This window comes from Dipodomys ordii, unplaced genomic scaffold (assembly GCF_000151885.1).
Source record: "Dipodomys ordii isolate 6190 unplaced genomic scaffold, Dord_2.0 Scaffold7, whole genome shotgun sequence".
Classification (NCBI taxonomy): domain Eukaryota; kingdom Metazoa; phylum Chordata; class Mammalia; order Rodentia; family Heteromyidae; genus Dipodomys; species Dipodomys ordii.
In genome coordinates this window covers 4,551,530-4,570,484 of record NW_012267223.1, presented here as the reverse complement: position 1 = coordinate 4,570,484, position 18,955 = coordinate 4,551,530, and the positions used below count along the sequence as shown (strand labels likewise).

Sequence of the window (18,955 nt, the reverse complement as noted above, 5' to 3'; positions counted from 1 at the left end):
CTGCTCCTCCGCGGCTGGCGAGCCCGGGTTCACCTCTCATCAATCCGGGGACATGACCGGCACACCCGGCGCCGCTGCCTCCCGGGATGGCGAGGCCCACGAGCGCTCCCCTCCCTGCAGTCCAAGCTACGATCTCACGGGCAAGGTGGGTGGGCGCTGCTCCCAGCGCTGGGACTCCTGTGCCCGCTCTGCAGGACACCCCTCCCTGCGCCCTGGGACCCCGGCCCTCCCCGGCCCGGAACTCTTTTCTGACTGCTTCTGAGGTAGACTCAGCCCTTCCTCCAATCAGTCCTCTGAACGGACGCCCCCAGAGGAGGGCAGGGAGATGAAGATGCAGCCCCTGGGGGCGGCCACATCCGTATCTCGGGATCTGGGCTAGCTCGGAGGGCACAGGATAAGAAGGCTGAGGCTCCCCACGCCGCGCACCCCACGCCAGTTCTCTTCTGCCATGCTTTAGCTAATATGAGGCCCAGAGATTCCGTGCCTCTTGTCCAGGGTTAAGTGCATAGCCCTGGTTGGCATAGACGAGCAAGAGCTGAGAAATAGAGGCGACCTCCATCTCCCCCTACTAGAGAGAGACTCAGAAAGGGCACCCTGGGTGGCCTGGGTCACTCTAATGCCTTTTTCTGGTCTCTCAGTAGAGACCAGACTTCCAGTTTTAAAGCCTAAGGCTTGAAGTTATTGACTGATCAAGCCCTCCCAGCTGCAAGGTCAGGCCCCACCCTCTCCAGGTGGCTTTTGCTAGCCAGGGCACAGGCCCACCTGGAAGTTTCTAGAACCTGAGAAGGACTGAAGGGGTTGGTGTCAACCTCCACCACCTGGGACAGCTGGCAGGGCAGCTCTGAGGTGCACACTATCTGCAGGGTACCCTGTGTGGAAGTAGGTAGGGGCAGGGTGAACAGTGGTCTATCTCCTCCCTCTGTGTGTGTCCTCAGCAGGAGTTATTATTATTGAGTTGGACAAAATGGATTACATAAAATGGATTTCATAAGACAGGTAATGCCAGGAACTCTTTTTTTTTTGGTCGGTCGTGGGGCTTGAACTCTGGGCCTGGGTGCTGTCCCTGAGCTCTTCACCTCAAGGCAAGCTCTCTACCACTTGAGCTACAGCCCCACTTCCAGTTTTCTGGTGGTTCATTGGAGATAAGAGTCTCATGGACTTTGCTGCCCGATCTGGCTTTGAACCATGATCCTCAGATCTCAACCTCCTGAGTAGCTAGGATTATAGGCGTGAGCCACCCACTCCTGGCTGCCAGGAACTCTTGAGAGACATGAGGAGCAGACCTACACTTCACATTTTGTTTCCCTTCCTCCCCCCTCAGTGAGTCTCCATCTCACTGGGAGCCTCGAGCCTCCACCCCAGCATTTCAAGGGAAGCCAGGCTATGGGCCACCAGCCCAGAACCGTTGAGATAAGCGTCCTGTGTGGGCTTGTGGCCGGAAATGGGCCTCTGCACCTTGGGGTGAGGGGAGCTGTGGATGGCCAGCCTCCCCCTGACTGATGGGGACCTCCCGACCTTGTTGCCCTACAAGCCAGCTGGGCTGTTTGCCTAGGAGGTGGCGAAGCTGAGCGGCTGTTTGTGTTTAGTGGACTTGCTTGGCCGGGTGGCTGGGTGGATGGTTTACTCAAGGCAGCTGTGATCTGTAAAGCACACAGACACTGGTTCTGCCTCCCTCCCTCCTCATCTGAGGCTGGGAGGCGCAGAGAGTCCAGAGGACCCTCTCTCTCCCCACCCCCGTCTGTCCCTTGACCCAAGGCTGCGCCTGCAAAAGAGTCATTCCCCAATCCTGAGTCTCAGCCCAGATAAAGAGGGATGGGAGAAGTAGAGCTATGGCTCAGAGTGATAGAGCACTAGCCTTGAGGAAAGGAGATCAAGGACAACGCCCAGGCCCAGAGTTCAAGCCCCAAGACCGACCAAAAGAAAAGAAGAAAGGTGAGGGCACTAACAGGCTGAACCCACCCATCCCTTCCTGGGCCACTCCTCCCTGAGGCCGAGGGTTGATTCACCCCAACATTGTAGTCCCCAGCAGTTGACAAACTCTAGAAAGACCTGGAAGAAACGATCCTTCCTCCCATTCACATACTGTGGAGACCAGACTGCAGCAACAAATCTCAGGAACCTTCCCAAAGTCATACAGCCTGCCTTTTACAAGCCAGGACCCCACCTTACACTCCCCTACTCAGGCCCCCTGTCTCTCCAGCAAAGCTAACTAATCCTACCCCCCCTCCACCCCCACAGCCATGGCAGGAAAGCTTTGGGCTCCACTCAAGCTGCAAACCTCAATTCAACAGCCTAGTTAGGCAAGGCACTAGTGGCTCACACCTGTAATCCTAGTTCCTGGGGAGGCTGAGCTCTGAGGATATTGGTTCAAAGCCAGCCCAGGCAGGAAAGTCTGTGAGATGCAAATCTCCAATTAACTACTTTTTAAAAAAAGCCTACAGGGGGCTGGAAATGTGGCTTAGTGGTAGAGTGCTTGCCTAGTATGCATGAAGCCCTGGGTTCGATTCCTCAGTACCACATAAATAGAAAAAGCCAGAAGTGGCACTGTGGCTCAAATGGTAGAGTGCTAGCCTTGAGCAAAAGAAGCTCGGGGACAGTGCGCAGGCCCTGAGTTCAAGCTCCAGGACTGGCAAAAAAAAAAAAAAGCCCACAGCAGTTGGAGCTGTGGCTCATGAGGTAGCCTTGAGTAAAAAAAGGAGCAGTGCCCAGGTTCTGTGTTTAAGCCCCAGTACTGGTCCGTGTGTGTGTGTGTGTGTGTGTCTGTGTCCCACTTGTGTGTGTCTACGCACACGCACACACACACACACACACACCCTCATTAACAGTTTAACAGGCAGTTTGGTATAGATGATCTTTTAAGACTAAAGGATGGACCTGGGAAGGTGGCTCAGTGATAGAGTGCTTGCCTTGCATGCATGAGGCCCTAGGTTCCATTCCTCAGCACCACATAAATCAGAAAAAGTGGGAAGTGGTGCTGTGGCTCAAGTGGTAGAGCACTTGCTTTGAGCTGAAGAGCTGAGACCCAGCGCCCAGGCCCAGAGTTCAGGCCCCACGAATGATTTTTTATTTATTTTTTTAAAGACTAAAATAACAAGTGGACAAAGAGCTTCCCTCCCCCATTCTTCCATGTTCCCTGCAATGACCCAGGGCAGCCATTTGTCCCATTTAGGAGGTTTCTTCTGAAAGAATTTCAGACTAAATGTCTCCTCATCACAGTGTAAATTCTACCCTTCCCTAATTCATGCAAGTCTTTTTACACAGAAACCCTCATTAGAAACTTCCAGATAAATGCCTGACCTAAAAAGAAACCCAAACAATGGTCATTTTAAATATGCCTGGGCCAGTAGCCCACGCCTATCTATTAGGTTCTGATAAACTTTCTGGAGTGGGGTCCTGTCCCACCCATGTACCCGTACCTAAGTGGCACACACAGAAGGGACAGACTCCCTGAGCTATGTGGCAGTGGACAAAGGTGTGCAAAGTCTAGAGCACACAAATGGGAGGTTCTTTGGGGCCACTAAACACAATGGCAGTCTCAACTTGGCTTCCGGGACATTGCATGGGGATGGAGGGTCAGAGGGAAGGTCTGGATGGTGCAGGCAAGGAGCATGAAGAGGAGACACAGGAGACAGTGGCAGGCTCTCTGTGACAGGGGTGCCCCTCAATCCTGTCTCTCCCCGCCACTGATCCCTTTTCCACATCTCTCCTTAGAATCCCAGAGGTCCCCTTCTCCCCAATCCTTGTTAACTGCCTCCCCCTCCCTCCCTCCCCCCAATCTCCTAGGTGATGCTTCTGGGAGACTCTGGTGTCGGCAAAACCTGTTTCCTGATCCAATTCAAAGATGGGGCCTTCCTGTCCGGGACCTTCATAGCCACGGTCGGCATAGACTTCAGGGTGAGGTGGCTATAGGCTCCTCCTCCCAGCAGTGAGCCTTGGCTAGAGCTCAGGATCAGGGGGCTACTCTCCCTTGCCCCTCCCCCTGGCTCCCAAGGACATCCATGGCTCACTGCCTGGAGGACCCCAACAGCCCTCTCCACCACAATGGAGGTGGCCAGATTAGAGGAGAGCCATCAGAGCAGGGCAGCACCCTGCCCACTTACTTGATGTGACAAACAAGGCTGAGTCTCTCCTCTACTCCTGGGCACTGCCCCTAAGAGGGCTGACCCACCACCATTGCATAAGAGAGCCTCTCACTTGCAGGACACACACACACACACACATCCCATCTGGCACTGAGCAAACTGTGGGCAGGTAGAGAGAAGCTGACCCAGCTATCTGAGGGCCCCTTGTCTCCGAGGACTTGGTGACAGTCATGGGGTGGGCAAGTGCTGTCCCCATGCTGCTGGCTGAGCTCTGGAGAGAGCCACGCAGATTTGCTCTGTTGTGTTAGGAGAAGAGTCTTCAGTGGAGTTATCTGATGGGGTGATCTGAGTAAAGATAGGTCTGGGCTCACCACATTGCCTGTAGTCCTGGAAAGCGACCAGGACAAGATGTCAGGGCTGAGGCTCCAGCTTCCCCTGCCCTCCCCACCCTCCGCCTTCTTCTCTTTCAGAACAAGGTGGTGACCGTGGATGGCACCAGGGTGAAGCTGCAGGTGAGACCGGAGGCTGGGAGGGGGAAGGGAGGTGGTAGTGGTGCCTGACCTCAATCGCTCTTCACCCTGAACCACAGAGGCCTGCAGCCCAGCCCCTCTGCTGGGGTAACTTCCTGTGGGGCCCATGAGAGGAAATGGTTTTTCTCTATGCCCTGTCTGAAGAAAACCATACTTAAAATGCCTCAGCCGTCCCTCCATCTCTTCCCCAATTATCTGGGGCTCTTTGCACACACACACACACACACACACTGGGGCTCTTTGCACACACACACACACACACACAGACTTGTAAAAAGAGGCAGCACCAAATGGGTGATGTCATTATGTGTGTGTGCGCGCGCGTGCACAGGCATGCTAATACTGGGTTTTAAACTTAAGGCTTCACACTCTCACTGGCCTTTTTTGTTCAAGACTCATTTTCTGTCACTTGAGCCACAGCTCCACTTCTAGCTTTTTGCTGGGTAATTGGAGATAAGAGTCTCATAGATTTTTCTACTTGGGCTGGCTTCAAACCAGGATCCTCAGATCTCAGCCTCCTGAGTAGCCAGTGTTGTGAGCCACCAGTGCCTGGCCTTGTCAAACACCAGAGAGACCTTAAGAACCTATAACTGCAGCCAGCCAGCCCCCCCCCCCTTTCCACAGACAGCTGCTCTGCCACAGCAGTCCCTGCCCCCTGCCTCCTTTCTGACCTTTTCCTCCCTTCTTAGATCTGGGATACCGCAGGCCAAGAGCGCTTCCGCAGCGTTACGCACGCCTACTACCGAGATGCGCAGGGTACGTCCACCTCCCTCCAGCCTGTCTGCAACACCCACCCGTGCCGCTTCCCTGATCCCCTGTCATTCTCTGTCCCCCTCCAGCCTTGCTGCTGCTGTATGACATCACCAATAAGTCCTCCTTCGACAACATCAGGGTAGGTCCTCCTTTCTGGAGAAATTGCCGAGATGGGGCTTCTGCTGGCCAGCTTCTTTCCAGCTCTGTGGGAATGAGCAGACCATGGAATCCTGGCACCTGCCAAGAAACCCCCAGCTGTGTCTGGGCATCTGATTGCCATGCGAGCCTGGAGGCCAAGCAGGCTATTGTGCAGCATGCCACCTGCGTCGTCCTGACCATGATTCATGAGTGTGCTTCATGTCAAAGTGTTCAGAACAGTTCTAGCTCTGCCCTGGGCTTTTATCCGTACAAACCCAGGGCAAAGCCTATTCAGACTGAGCTGCAACTCAGGCAAGACAGAGTGAGTGGCTAAGTCCTCACAAGCAAACCATTAGAAAACACAGGAAATCATCTCATAAATATAAGCGCTGATTCCATGCAAAACATTGTACAGGTTTTACGTATTCCCTGACCTCAAGAACTGTACTGACAAGCAAACTGGGAGGACAAGGCATGTAGACATAAAATAACGGGAAGTTCATGGCATTCATACCGCCATTCCTTAGCCCAGGCTCGTGGCAGACACAACTAATCAATCCCAGTGCTGAAAATGAAACCCAGAACCTCATGTAAGTGCTCTACCACTGAGCTACATCCCCAGCCATCAGGAGTTGTTTGTTGTTGTTGTTTGGTGGGTTGGTTATTTTTTTAAGACAGAATCAGTCTTGCTATGTAGCCCAGGCTGGCCTAGAATTCTTTTCTTGTCTCTTCGTCTGAGATTACAGGTATATACCACCACACTCGGCCAATCACATTACTTTTGATCACTGACCCCCCTTATATGGTCTTAGAATCCTCAACAGGGCCCTCCAGAAGAATGGCCTGGCTATCAGCCTTGGCTTGGCTCAGTTCCTCCTCTCCCATAGGCCTGGCTCACAGAAATTCACGAGTATGCCCAGAGGGATGTGGTAATCATGCTGCTAGGCAACAAGGTGAGTGGTCCAGTGGCAGGAGCAGCCCACCCTGCCCCTCCTCTCCTTCCACCTACCCTGGTCAATGACTCATCTCCAGGCAGGACTTAGACCCGGCCTGGTCACTTCCACCTATCTCATCCCTCCTAGGGAAAGCCCAAGCTGTGCTCTGAGATGTAGACTTGATCAACTGCCAGCCACCATGAGATCATAGTGAATAGGGTCAAGGGTCAAGGGCTAGGGTTATAATGGGTTATCCCCAACTGCTGTCATTTCCCCCACCGAGGCTGGGTCACCACACCCTTTGCTAAAGAGAATTACTCATCTCCCAGGGTCAGAGATGAGATCCCAGGCCTGGATATTATGGGCAGGCAGCCCAAACAAGGCAGAAACCCTGGCTCCAGTCCAATCACACCTGCTTCTCGTAGTCACCAGCAGAGGGCAGGCAATGCCTGCTCCTGGGGCAAAAGTTGGGCCAGCTGGGATCAAGGCTTCCTTCCCTGGAGTGACCCCCCTCTGTGTTTGACAGGCAGATGTGAGCAATGAAAGGATGATACGCATGGAGGATGGAGAGACATTGGCCAGGGTAAGTGACTACCAATGGGATGGGGTGGGGTGGGGTGGGGGTAGCCAGAGACTGGCCCTGAGGACCCTCTCTCCTTCCCCCACAGGAGTACGGGGTTCCCTTCATGGAAACCAGTGCCAAGACAGGCATGAACGTGGAGTTAGCCTTTCTAGCCATTGCCAAGTAAGCACTGAGTAGGGAAGGGGACCATTACAGGTCAGGGTGGCACCACCTGGGAATCCAATAAGCCTAGCTCCTCCGTAGGCCCTGGGCCCTCCTATATTCTGCATTTTGAGCTCCTGGTGGTCCTGGCCACTGGCAATGTGGGTGGAGAATAAATATTCTGCACTCTCAAGCCAATCCATTCTTCCTCTTCTGTTTAGAGAGCTGAAATACCGCGCAGGGCGGCAGGCCAATGAACCCAGCTTCCAGATCCGAGACTACGTGGAGTCCCAGAGGCAGCGCCCCAGCTGCTGCTCCTTCCTGTGACTCCCAAGGGGCTGAGCAGAGGCCCTCAGGGATGCAGCTGTCTCCCCTCCACTGGCTTATGCTGAGCAGTCTAGCCAATGGGGAGAGAGCTGAGGCTCTAGTGCACAGTCCCTACCCCACTGCCTGTACTGTCTTACATCCTAGGAGCGGGTAAAATACTTCACATTTTTTATCAGAATGACACATAATACAAAAAAAAAAAAAAAAGGCCCCAGCGTGCCCAGAAAAACCTTTTCTCTTGGTGTACTTGGGATTCAGACGTAAAAAACTGGGTCTCCCCCTGCCCCCGACTAACAACAAGGCCGGTAGTGCCCACTTCATCACCAGATGACACAGATGCAAGAGCGCAATCTTCCCTAGCAAGATGGGCCCTTGTATTGGGAGCTAGACCAAAGCCTCAGGGAAGGTAACAGTTGTTGCCTTTGGGACAGAGAGAGAGGATCACTAGAGATTACGATCCTTCCTAATTGCCCCTTTTCCCCAGCACACAAGCACACAGAGGCACCTGGAAACACTGGTTCCTATTCTCTGGACTTCCGAGTCCGGGGGAGTTCCTCACCCCTAAATCCCTACCCCTCAATTCCTGTCTCATCTGCCTTTGTTTATGCCTCTAAACACCTGCAGTCAGAACTAGGAAGTTTTTTTTTCTCCCCTCCCCAATCAATTGGCAAGTGTGCAGCCCCATAGCTACTTACTTTTCCAAGATCCTATAATGATCAGCTGGCTAGGTTAAGAGCCACAGTGAGAGAAACTCCTGGTTCTGGGAGCAGGGTAGGAGGCAGAGTTGAGCAAACCTCCCTGAAAGAACATGGAAGTCCAAGTTCTCCTCCTCCCATTCTCCCTGCCTCCCTCCCCACGCCCCCCTTCTTTCGTTTGTTCCTTCCTTCTGCCAGCAGTACTAAGGCTTGACCTCAGGGCCTATGCATTGCCCTTTCACTTTGTTGCTCAAGACTGGCACTCTATCACTTAAGCCACAGCTCCACTTCTGGCTTTTTGGTAGTTATTGTAGATTAGAGGCTCATAGACTTCAAACCTCAGTCCTCTAGATCTCAGCCTCCTGAGTAATTAGGATTATAGGTCTGAGCCACTGGCAGCTTGCTGAATGCAGACATCAGGATCCAAACTGCACTATATCCCTCCTCTCCTAAGTCAGGTTAAGGAGTGGAAAGTCATCCATTTCTGGGTGAACAAATATAATATATGCAAAACAAAGTCATGTGGTCTGGGGTGGGGAGAAGTACAGCAAGGAGCTTGTGTAGGCCCAAGGACACACATCTCCCAAAACTCTGACCTCGACCTTGGAAGTGATCAGGGGAAAAACTCGGGATTTGACCTACAGGTACCTTAACTGCAGCTCTGCAGGCCAAGGGTGGGGGAGGAGGTGAGAAAAAGCATGCCCTGTACGTTTCTGAGGCATTTGATTTCAAGGCAGAAATCTTGCAGTTGGAGCAATCAGCAGCTCCGGCGATAAGGAAGCTCACGGTGGCCTCTCCCAGGCAGAGCAGGGAGGAGTCTGACCTTGCTGGTCTCTTCTGGGGCCTGTGGCAGGTTACAGGCGGTCCCGTGGCACAGACAGCTCTGAGCCTCCAGCATTGTGGTGTTTTTCAGATTAAATTGCAGTATTTTGGAGAGTATACTCTGTCTGCTGTTTGTTTGAAGTGGGTATGGGAAGGAGGGGTTGTTATTGTATCTCAGGGAGGAGGGGGGGAGGGGGACTTGTCCTTACCAAAATCGTTTGATACCCATTTTTCGGTGTTCGCAGAGGGACACCTCACTAACCGATTGCCACCAGCCTCTGTGACAATCCTCATTTGACAAGAATGAGCCACAAAGGTTCTCTCACAGTCATTTTTTGTTTGTTTCTCTGTTGAAAAAAGCTAGAGCTCCTTTTCCCTCAGGAGTGGATCCTGAGATTGATTGCCCGACTTTACCTCTCCCCACCCCACCTTCCTAAATACACGCTGACGCCGGTGCCACGCCTCGCTCCTTGCGTGTGGCCTGTCCTCCATGGCGGGCTACAGGTAGAATAGCCTTCCACTCCATGCATGCAGATTCTGGGATCGTGCAGTCACCCCACAAGTAGAAGAGCTGTCGTCCAAAGAACTCAACATTGTCCAAAGAAACCATCGGTCCAGTTTCTTACGACGCCCCTCCACACACACACACACACACACACCCGGGCCCAAGGGGGCCCAGGGCGGGGCGAGGGGCGCTCTCCCCACTCACAGTCCCCGGCTCCGTTCAGACGTGAGGGTCCTTCACGGTGTGGGGGGCGCCTGGTTCTCCTCAATCACCACGTTGCGGGGGATGAGAAGCCAGATCGCAGCCCCGGGGAGCAGGGGCGGGGGTTGGGGGCTCTGCGCCGTCTCTGGAACTTGCCCCAGCCCCGCCCCGCCAACCCAACCCGGCACTTGGTAACGAACACTTCCACTTCCTGAGCCCTCTTTCTTCGCCCGCCGCGGGGCGCCGCGCCAACTTCAAGGCCCCGCCCCCGAGCCTTCCCATTGGCCAATGTGGTTCACCCGGCCCGAGAGCCCCTCGGTTGGTGGCCTCTGATTGGTCCAAAGTGGTCCACACCCGCCGCGCGGCCCGGCCCAGCGGATTAGGGGCCGGGCGGGTTCTGGAAGGCTCAGACGCCGCGCGGGGCGGGGATTGGTCCGCGTTTCCCGGTCCGGTTCTCCGAGTTCGCGGCGGTTCCCGGGACACCTGCTCGCTCGGCGCCTCCCGCCGCGTTCCCTCCGGCTTCGCAGCGCTCAGGGCGGAGAGGAAACCTCGGCCACCGTGTCCGCAGCTCCCGGCGGGATCCCGCGGAGCCGTCGCCGCGCGACATGAGCGCGGACTCGGCGGCCGGGGCACCTGTGCCCCGGCTCTGTTGCCTTGAGAAGGGCCCGAACGGCTACGGCTTCCACCTGCACGGGGAGAAGGGCAAGGTGGGCCAGTTCATCCGGCTGGTGGAGCCGGGCTCGCCGGCGGAGAAGGCGGGGCTGCTGGCCGGGGACCGGCTGGTGGAGGTGAACGGCGAGAACGTGGAGAAGGAGACGCACCAGCAGGTGGTGAGCCGCATCCGCGCCGCGCTCAGCGCCGTGCGCCTGCTGGTGGTCGACCCCGAGGCGGACGAGCAGCTCAGGAAGCTCGGCGTCGCGATCGGGGAGCAGCTGCTGCGCGGCCCGGAGGGGCCGGGGGGGTCGGCCGAGCCGCCGGCCGCCGCCGAGACGCAGGAGGCCGGCGACCAGCGCGAGGCGCACGAAGCCGAGAAGAGCCACCCGGAGCGGGTGAGTGCGGACCACGATCGCGGCGAGAAGAGGGCGGCGGGGGTGGGGGTTGAGGATCGGGGAGAATCAGGCGTCCGGGAAGTCCAGTCCCCCCCCTTTTTTTTCCCCCTCTGAAATTGGAGCCGCGAGAGGGGGAGGCTGCTTTCTCCTGCCCTGCCGGGGCCCTGGCAAGTTCCTGGGCGGGCTTGAGACTGCATCCCCGCGCGCGATCTCCATCCGCGCTGGCCTGGGGAAGGGGCTTGGCCGATCTCACGGCGTTGCCCCCACCCCCACCCCCCGGAACCTCCTCGTCCACCCGCTACTCCCTGGGCCCTTTCCTGGGTCACCCTAGTCAGGGACTAGGAAGGACCCCTGGCTCCTCCTTGGCTGTCGGTTTTTCCCTCTGCCCCTGTGGGTGGTAACTGCAGCTGGAAGTGAACTTCCCCCGACTTAAGAAAGCTGCAGGAGTAACCAACCGTCCCGGTTCCGGGAAGGGGACCCGGGAGGCTCTCCCATACCTCCCCGCACCCCTCCTGAGCCCCTTGGTGAGTGCATCATTAACGTCAGCCAGACTGGACTGCATCCTCCTCAAGTTTAGAAGAAAGAGAGGGAGCCCTGGCGTCTCTCGGCCGCCGTGTGGGGGTGGGGTGCGGGGAGGAGGCGGCCGGGAGGCGTCCTGGGGGTGGTGGCCCGGCCGCCAGGGAGGATTTATGGTTCTCAGGAATGTGAGGAGTAAGCGCTAGCTTGTATCAGGGAGCTGGAGGGAGGCTGGAGGAGGAGGGAAGAGGTGGGGGGGGAGGGAGGAGGAGGGGGGGGAGGGAGGAGGAGGGGGAGGGCTGGGGGAGGGAGGGGGCACTCTGCCAGGCAGCGCCCAAAGCTCGCTGTGGGCAGGTGGGTCTTGCCCTGGTATTTGTCACGGTGTATACCCGGACACCAAACAGGCTGCTTGCTTTTTTTATTTTTTTTTTTAATTTAATTTTATTTTATTTGTGAACATACTGTACAGAGGGGTTACAATTGCATGGGCAGGATAATGCGTACATTTCTTACCAAGCATTGCAGCCTCCTCCTTTGTTTACCCTTCACATCCCTTCCCAGCCTCCCCCCTCCCCCCTGCTTGCTTTTTTTTTAAATTTTTTTTTATTTTTTACTTTTGGCCCAGTTTGTATTTCCCCAAACTATCCCAGTTTGGATCAGCTGCAGGAGGGGCAGCTGGCAAAACAGGAGCTGTTGTGCTGAGCCTCCAGTCCCCAGAGAGCAGGGCGGGTGGTGGAGGCCAGTGTGCAGAGCCTGGGAGCAGGGCCTCTTCAGCAGGCACCAGCTCCCCCCACACCCCAACCTGGTGGCAGTGTGAGGCAGGAGTGTCCCATGGGGCCAGGAAGATCCTCCCTGGACAGTGGCACAGTTCAGCAAGGAGGGAGAAGGTGGAGCCTGCGAGGGACCAACTGGTTTGGTGGAAGTGAGGTCATCAGGAGCCTAGTCCAGCCAGAGGTGTATGCTGGGAATGCCATGGCCACCAGGCTCCCACTCCCTGCCACTGCCAGGCTGGCATCCGGGAGAGGTTGGTGCACCCCTGGCAGGGAGTTGGAACCAATGAACTCTGTTCCCAGGCAGAAAGGCACTCTGAACTTGGTGCTGAGTACATCGATTTGGCATTCCCCTTTATTTTTCCTGTGGACTTTGCCCCCTCCTAGATAACCCCCCAACCATCACCCCCACCTCCTCAGCTCCTCCCTTTGCCCTTTTCATTTTGCTGCTGAAGGGCTGGAGGGAGACTGGTGTGGCATAGAGGGATGGCATAGCTCACACTCATCCATGCCATCTCAGAGGGCTGTTGGCCTGGCCTAGCCTCTGCATGAGCACAGAATCGGGTTCCCCCAGGTGATGGTATATCGCCTACATTGGTGGGTATTTGTTAGGACTGGAGATAGGAAGAGAATCATCTCAGGGACACGGTCACCAGAGAAGTCGGTCATTCTCAGAGCTTCAATTCTCCTGCCTATAAAACAGATCTGTGGACAATCGAGAGGCCTTCCTTCTCTAGAAGCTTCGAGATAATAAGAAGTACTTGTATTCCTACTAGGTGTTGTCTGAGTACACTTGTGCCAGGACATTTTAACTCCCGTTTTGTGCAACCAGTTCCTTCAGCTTCATTCATTCCTAGTCAGCCCTGCTAAACCTCTCTAGTAGTACGGACATCCTCGCGTTCTGGTACGGTGAGCTTGCGGGAGTCCCCACCCTGCTGTTGCAGAAATTACCAGTAAGCCCTGTAAGGTGAGACAGACTCGGTAAATAGCCCAGACTGACCTTGAACTTCAGATGCTTCTGCCTGGGTCTCCCGAGTATACCAGGATTACAGATGTATGTCACCACATCCATCTGTAAGGATTTTTTTTTTCTTAAAAGGCCTCCCTTTTCTACATAAAACATATCATTGAGATATGCTCTTTAGTTTTAGCCTGAGTTTGTTTGCATGGAGGGGTCTGTTCTGTTCTCATTAGTTTTCATAAGGGAAATGGGTTGAAATGAAAAGGTACTGTGAGAATTAGGTGGCTGGGTGGCGACGTTGAGAATAACACAAGGCAGAGGATGAGGGCTGCCTGGAACACTAGCTGTCCATTCAATGCCTGAGGAGGTGGAGGTCATCTTCCAGCCCTGCCCATGTGTGGCCTCTCTACCATTCACTACCATCCTCAGGACAGGGCCTAAACCTTTGAGCTCAGGCCCAAAGTGATAGCTGGGGACAGGCCTTCAGAGCCAGCTCAGCTATACTCGCTGCACTTCCTTGAGCCAAGTTACTTCATCTCCCTAAGCCTCCACTTCCTCTTGTGTAAGTTGGGTGATGGCAGTGACCTCACAAGGTTGTCTGGATTTCATAAGGATGTGTATAAGTCCCTGAATAACTAGCATTAAGTAAGGGCTCAATAAACAGTTGTTGGCCTTTGAATTAGTAGTTCACAGTGATTATTTTATCCCCACCACGGGACAGCTGGCACTGGATCTGCCTCTAATTGGGCAGGTGCAGCTGTGGCCAAAGCTAAGCACTCAAAAGTGCTTGATCATCAGTGATCATGGGTGTTTATTAGTTACAGGTTGTTTTGTTTTTGTGCCAGTCCTGGGGCTTGAACTCAGGGCCTAGGGCAAGGCTGGGGCTGGAACTGAGGACCTGGGCACTGTCCCTTAGCTTTTTCACTCAAGACTAATGCTTTACCACTTGAGCCACAGCTCCACTTCCCGCTTACTTGAAGAGTCTCATGGCCTTTCCAATTTGGGCTGGCTTTGAACTGCTGTCCACATATCTCCTGAGTAGCAAGGATTATAGGTGTAGCATCAGCACCCAGTCTAATACATGTTGATCCTTGGCCCTCCACAGTCCCATCGCCCATATTCTCCACCTCCCTGCTAACCTCCAATCATACCAGGGTCCAAATCCTCTAGGGCACAGCTTATTTGAAATCCTGTCCTCTTCTGAGATCCAGGTCCTTGATCCTGGAGGCAGAGTTAGTGCTGCACTTTGTCCTGCTGAACACTCAGCATTGCAGTCCTCTGCTCAGGACCTCCTCCAATACATGGAAAGCCAGAGCGCAACACAGGCTTATTTGTGTTCCTATCTCCAACACTGTTACAGCGCTCCATAAATACTTTTGGATTAATGAATGAACACCTAACAGATGTAAGGGACCTTTGTCCCAGGTCATCCTAGTCCAGCACACCTGGGCTTGTTTGTTCCCCAGCACACCCACAGATTGGAATTCCAGATAGAAGCAACCCACTCACTCTTTCTTGAGTACTAGCAACTTCCATTTTCAGATTAGAAAGCAGACTGTCTAGCCTTTAGTGTCACCCAGATAGAGCAGTGTTTGAATCTCACCTCTGCTATTTTCCTGGCCAGGGAACCCCAAGGAAGTTCATTATTCCCCGCAAACCTTAGCTTCGATCTCTGTGAACAGGCAACACGGTACCCTACCCCACAGGGTTGCTGGGAAGGTATCAATGGGAAAGTGCTCCAGTTCCTACTAGCCTTGGGAGTGAGGCGGATGGGTGGATATGTTCAGCAGGCAGGGAGCTGATCACTGACCCCTTTAGCAGGGTTGTGAGCCATTCACATTCACCAGAGTGGAACTTTGGAAGGGGAGAACCATTTAGGTGCTTGCTAGTTGCTCGAGTTTGAAATGGACCAGCCATTTGGGACTGATTTCTTTTTTTAATTATTTTTCTGGTACCTGGGCTTTAACTGAAGGCATGAGCACTGTCTCTAACGTTTTCACTCAAGATGAAACTCTACCACTGGAGTCACAGCTCCACTTCCAGCTTCTTTTTGCGACTTACTTGGAGATAGGAGTTGCTCAGACTTTCTTGCCCCCGCTCACTGGGAACTGTGATCCTCAGATTTCAGCCTTCTGAGGCATGAGCCACTGGCACCTGACTACTCTGTCCTTTTGAGGTAGAGTAGCCTAAGCTAAGAAGGCAACTCAGATTTACAGTGTGCCTCCTCCTTATCCAGCTAAGTGGTAAAAAGCTTGCCTAACATGCACCAAGCCTCAGGTTCAATCCTCAGCACAGAGATGGGGGGGAGCCACACACCTCCACCCACAGGGGAAAGACAGAATGAACTTCAGACATGAACTTCAGACAGCCTAATCCCTTCATGGTCTGGGCTGGCTCCAGAGCCTGGTAACCAAATCTCTACCTCCACCTGGCCCTCAACCTGCCCTTCCTGCAACACAACAAGCCCTCTGGAGGTGAGATGGGACATCTTACCATGTGCTATGTCCTGTCTCCTAGGCAATGTATAGGACAAGTGCACAGATACTCCCTGAGGTCAGGCACCCTCTGTTCTAACATGGAAAGAACATTTATTAGGTTCAAGTTCCATTCACAGCTCATTGGCCGTGGCCAGAGCTGTGACTTCTCAGAGACAAAGGCCCAGCCTCTCCCTTTCTGTCATCCAGTCATGGGAATCTAATGCTCACAGCAAAGTTTGAGAGAGTTCAAAGCTGTGTTTTGCATATGGTATATACATGTGCACAGGTGGGGGAAGCTAGGAGGAAGACACAGAATTAGAGGGAAATGGGTGAAAAAATATAGCAGACGGCCCATCAGCTGCACTGGACATGGATGAAAGTGAACTAAACAACTCAGGGCAGCGATGGGAGGGAGGGAGGGAGAGAGGGAATGAGAGAGAAAGAGGGAACAGTTTACACTAAGCAAAAGTAATGTATATATCACCCGATTTGGAAGAAATAGTTGTATTGTCAAAGTTCGTGGAGTTCATAAGCTTTACAGACCATGATAATCACAATTCGCCTGGTGAAGGTTAAAATGTGTTTGTGACTTTAGCCAAGTATCACTATCCCACAATACTGTGAAATTTATGTAATCACTTAATCTCAATAAAGAAATAAAAATCCACTGCCACAGGAAAAAAACCTTTGTGCTAATAAAAGGCTTAAAAAAAAAAAGCCAGTGTTTTGGACTGTCTCAGACACTGTAGCAATGGGAATGTCTAGGCTCTCAGGAGCAGCAGCTGATGACCACAGGAAACTCCTAGGCACATGTAGACATGCTACAGCATGAAAGCACACTTGGCTCTGGTTGCATCTTCTTGTCCAAAATGCTTGGGACCAGAAGGTTTGGGGATTTCAGGTTTTGCAGTATTTGCCTCTACACAATAAGACATCTTCTGATAGATAAGTCTGAACCTGAAAATCATTCAGGTTTCACCTATCCATATAGCCTAAAGGTAATTTTCTTTCGTTTGATTTTGTATAGGAAACAAACTAATACAATGTGGAATTTTCCATTTGTGGTGTCATATCTGTACTTCAAAAGTTTTATCGTTTAGAGCATTTTTGCATTTCAGATCTTGGGATCAGGACTACTCAGCCTGCCCCTTCCCCTGTTCGCCCCCCAAATGAAGTAAAACTAGTCAATTAAAAATTAGGTGCTGAGATTTTAATATTTTGGACACATGGTTAAATAAGCATATTACGTTCAGCCAGGCACTGATGACATATACCTAGCTACTAGTTCACTCTGTAGGCTGAGATCTAAGGAGCCTAGTTCAAAGCCACACCAGGCAAGAAGGGACTCTTATCTCCAATTAACCAGCAAAAAGCAAGAATTGGAGGTATGGCTCAGTTAGAGTGCAATGCATAGAAAAAGTCAAGCATGAATGAAAGGCCTGTAGCTCAAGCCACAGTAACCACACCAAAAATAAATAAAATTAAGCTTAATTTATCTTGTTCCATTTTCCTTTTTAAAAATTGGGCTGGGAAGGTGGCTCAGTGGTAGAGCGCTTGCCTTGCATGCCTGAGGCCCTGGGTTCGATTCCTCAGCACCACATAAGCAAAAAGAAAAAAGCCGGAAGTGGCACTGTGGCTCAAGTGGTAGAGCACTAGCCTTGAGCTGAAGAGCTGAGGGAGAGCGCCCAGGCCCAGAGTTCAAGCCCCACGGCCGACAAAAAAAAAAAAAAAAAAAAAAAAATTTGTGGTGCGAGGTCATGTTACCACAGAGTTACACCTCTAGGCCCGGCCTCTACTCTTTTTATTTTATTTGTTTATTTGCCAGTTCTGGCACTTGAACCAAGGGTGTAGGCCCTGTCCCTGAACCTTTTTTGCTCAGGGCTAGCACTCTACCACTTGAGCCACAGCACCATTTCCGGCTTTTTCTCTCTATGTAGTACTAAGGAATGGAACCCCGGGCTTCATGCATGCTAGGCAAGCCCTCTACCACTAAGCCACATTCCCAGACCCTCTTTTTCTTTTCTTCTTCCTTTTTTAATGTGGCTACTAGAAAAATAAAAATTTCATACATGGTTGGCATATTTCTACTGGACAAGATCTGAGTTCAAATCCTGTCTCTTCCTATCAACTGTATGTACTCTCTGAATTTCCTCATGTGTTACCTGTTAGTACTTTCCTCACTGAGGGAGAATGTATTGAGCTTTCAAGGAAAACGTACAAAAAGCCTCTACACAGTGCCTGACTCACAGTAAGTACTCAGTAGGTAACTGCTGTTTTTACTTCATTTGTGTGTGTGTTGGTAATGAGGTTTGAACACAGGGCCTGGGAGCCTTAGCTTTTCCTGTTCAAGACTAGTGCTCTATCACTTGTGCAACACCCCTACTTCTGGCTTTTCTGCTGGTTAATTGGAGCTAAGAGTCTCTTTCTTAACTGTCTGGCCTGGCTTTGAACCTCAGTGCTCAAATCTCAGCCTCCTAAGTAGCTAGGATTACAGGCGTGAGCCACTGGTGCGCCTGGCTGTTAACTTCATTCTTGAGCCCCAGGTTCACAAGCTTCTTGAATAGCCTTAGCTGGCCTCTCGGGACACAGCCCATACGAGTTCACTCTGGCAGCGTGTGGGGAGAGAAGGGTAAAGAACGATGGTGGAAGGTGGGAAGGCATGGGGCAGCCAGCCCTGGATGGTGTCCAGCCAGGCAGCAGCCCAGGTACCAGCCTGCTCCATCTCAGGCTTACCCCAGCCTGAGCCAATCTCTGCTTCACTGTGGCTCTCTCTGGCTGACACTGGGAGAAGATATCACTAGCCAGAGGGACAACCTGGCTTAGGGCCTTTGTCCCAGGGTTTGTTGTAAGAGAAGCAACCACCAATTTAACTTTTTTTTAAAAAAAAAAACTCTCCCAGCTAGTAGTTGTCCACCTTCAGAGCTTCAGGAAGGGTCCATGCTGTGGGACTTAGAAAATATGAGCTCTAGGGCTAGAGTAGCATCCTTTTTCCCCCCCTGTAAACAGGTGTTTAACCTTCCTTGATATGCAGAGATTGGAAAGGGGGCGGGGAGGGGAAGCACACATGGGACCAGTCAGCAGAGATGGTCACTTCCAGAGCCCTTGGTCTGGAAGGATTGTGTTCCACTCTGAGGGGTTCGAGCCCCAGGCAGCTCTACCAGGCCCAGGCCTTGCCCCAGAGTCTGAGGAACGAACCCAGCCGCCTCCTAGAACAGCGGGGGCTCTTACCTTGAACACCCCCCCACCCCCCCTTCCTTCTTCCTGTCCTCTCCTTCCCGCCCTTCCCAGCCCCTCTTCAGTAGTTGGGCTGCTTTCTGTATCTGCTGCTGGGCACCTGGTCTTATTTACATAAACGAGTCATGGGCTGAGGGAAGGGCAGTCTTGGGAGGTGGGAGTCACCTCTGGTTTTTATTTTTTTTCTAGCTGTCATGGTGGTCTTCCTCCCTCCCCCCCCCCCCCCCCCCCCCCCC

General features: G+C 52.9%; 2 protein-coding genes across 4 annotated transcripts in view; both read left to right on the top strand.

Annotated features, from left to right (window-relative positions):
• Rab37 (RAB37, member RAS oncogene family) overlaps positions 1-7,680 on the top strand; it is a 44,165-nt gene extending 36,485 nt beyond the window's left edge. The window contains exons 1-9 of one of the 3 annotated variants that reach the window (XM_013038070.1): positions 53-145; positions 3,784-3,894; positions 4,553-4,594; positions 5,302-5,368; positions 5,452-5,504; positions 6,391-6,456; positions 6,965-7,021; positions 7,107-7,183; positions 7,384-7,680. In XM_013038070.1, coding sequence (XP_012893524.1) covers positions 53-145; positions 3,784-3,894; positions 4,553-4,594; positions 5,302-5,368; positions 5,452-5,504; positions 6,391-6,456; positions 6,965-7,021; positions 7,107-7,183; positions 7,384-7,489 — 672 coding nt within the window. In that variant the 3' untranslated portion in view covers positions 7,490-7,680. Of the gene's footprint in view, positions 1-52; positions 146-3,783; positions 3,895-4,552; positions 4,595-5,301; positions 5,369-5,451; positions 5,505-6,390; positions 6,457-6,964; positions 7,022-7,106; positions 7,184-7,383 lie in introns of those variants that run through there. The other 2 variants (XM_013038072.1, XM_013038071.1) reach the window with 2 other exon arrangements.
• Positions 7,681-10,108: 2,428 nt separating this feature from the next.
• Slc9a3r1 (solute carrier family 9, subfamily A (NHE3, cation proton antiporter 3), member 3 regulator 1) overlaps positions 10,109-18,955 on the top strand; it is an 18,906-nt gene continuing 10,059 nt past the window's right edge. The window contains exon 1 of the mRNA XM_013038045.1: positions 10,109-10,761. Within this exon, the coding sequence (XP_012893499.1) occupies positions 10,318-10,761 (444 nt within the window). The 5' untranslated portion in view covers positions 10,109-10,317. The remainder of the gene's footprint in view (positions 10,762-18,955) is intronic.